This window comes from Suricata suricatta, chromosome 6, assembly GCF_006229205.1.
Source record: "Suricata suricatta isolate VVHF042 chromosome 6, meerkat_22Aug2017_6uvM2_HiC, whole genome shotgun sequence".
NCBI lineage: Eukaryota > Metazoa > Chordata > Mammalia > Carnivora > Herpestidae > Suricata > Suricata suricatta.
The window spans coordinates 3,179,253-3,179,720 of record NC_043705.1 but is presented as its reverse complement, the minus strand read 5'-3'; the positions used below and the strand labels follow the sequence as shown (position 1 = coordinate 3,179,720).

The 468-nt window shown below is 33.3% G+C and overlaps 1 protein-coding gene across 1 annotated transcript in view; it reads right to left on the bottom strand.

Annotated features, from left to right (window-relative positions):
• The window catches only part of LOC115294084 (olfactory receptor 1019-like), an 831-nt gene extending 652 nt beyond the window's left edge, over positions 1 to 179 (bottom strand). Inside the window, exon 1 of the mRNA XM_029941786.1 lies at positions 4 to 179. Coding sequence (XP_029797646.1) covers positions 4 to 179 — 176 coding nt within the window. The remainder of the gene's footprint in view (positions 1 to 3) is intronic.
• Between the last annotated feature and the right edge of the window lie 289 nt (positions 180 to 468).

Below are 468 nucleotides of genomic sequence, written 5' to 3'. Positions count from 1 at the left end.
TACATGGGTGTTTGTAGTGTGATATCCGTGAGAACAATGAAAATAATGAGCGAGTTTCCCATGAGGGAGAGGACGTATACAGTGAGAAACACCACAAACAGGGTGAGCCGCAGATAAAGAACAGCAGAAAACCCAAGAAAAATGAACTCTGTCACTGTTGTTTGGTTTGTTCCATCCATATTTCATTGCCTCTGATCTGCAATGAGCCAATGAGTCCAGAAAATGGCCGATAAGCAAGAATGGAATTTTGTATTGATTCATTTCATGATTATCATGGACTCTTTATAATAATACAATAAAAATCAATTGCTAAAAGAAACATTTTGTATTTTTATAAATATTTCCCTTGAATTAGCTCATTTGATTTCGGAATTAATTTTCCAAAGTAAATAGTAAAATAATTCACTTCTCAAGTAAATAACTGACTTAAAAAATAGTTTTCTCAAAGTTACATCACTGTAAGTGGTG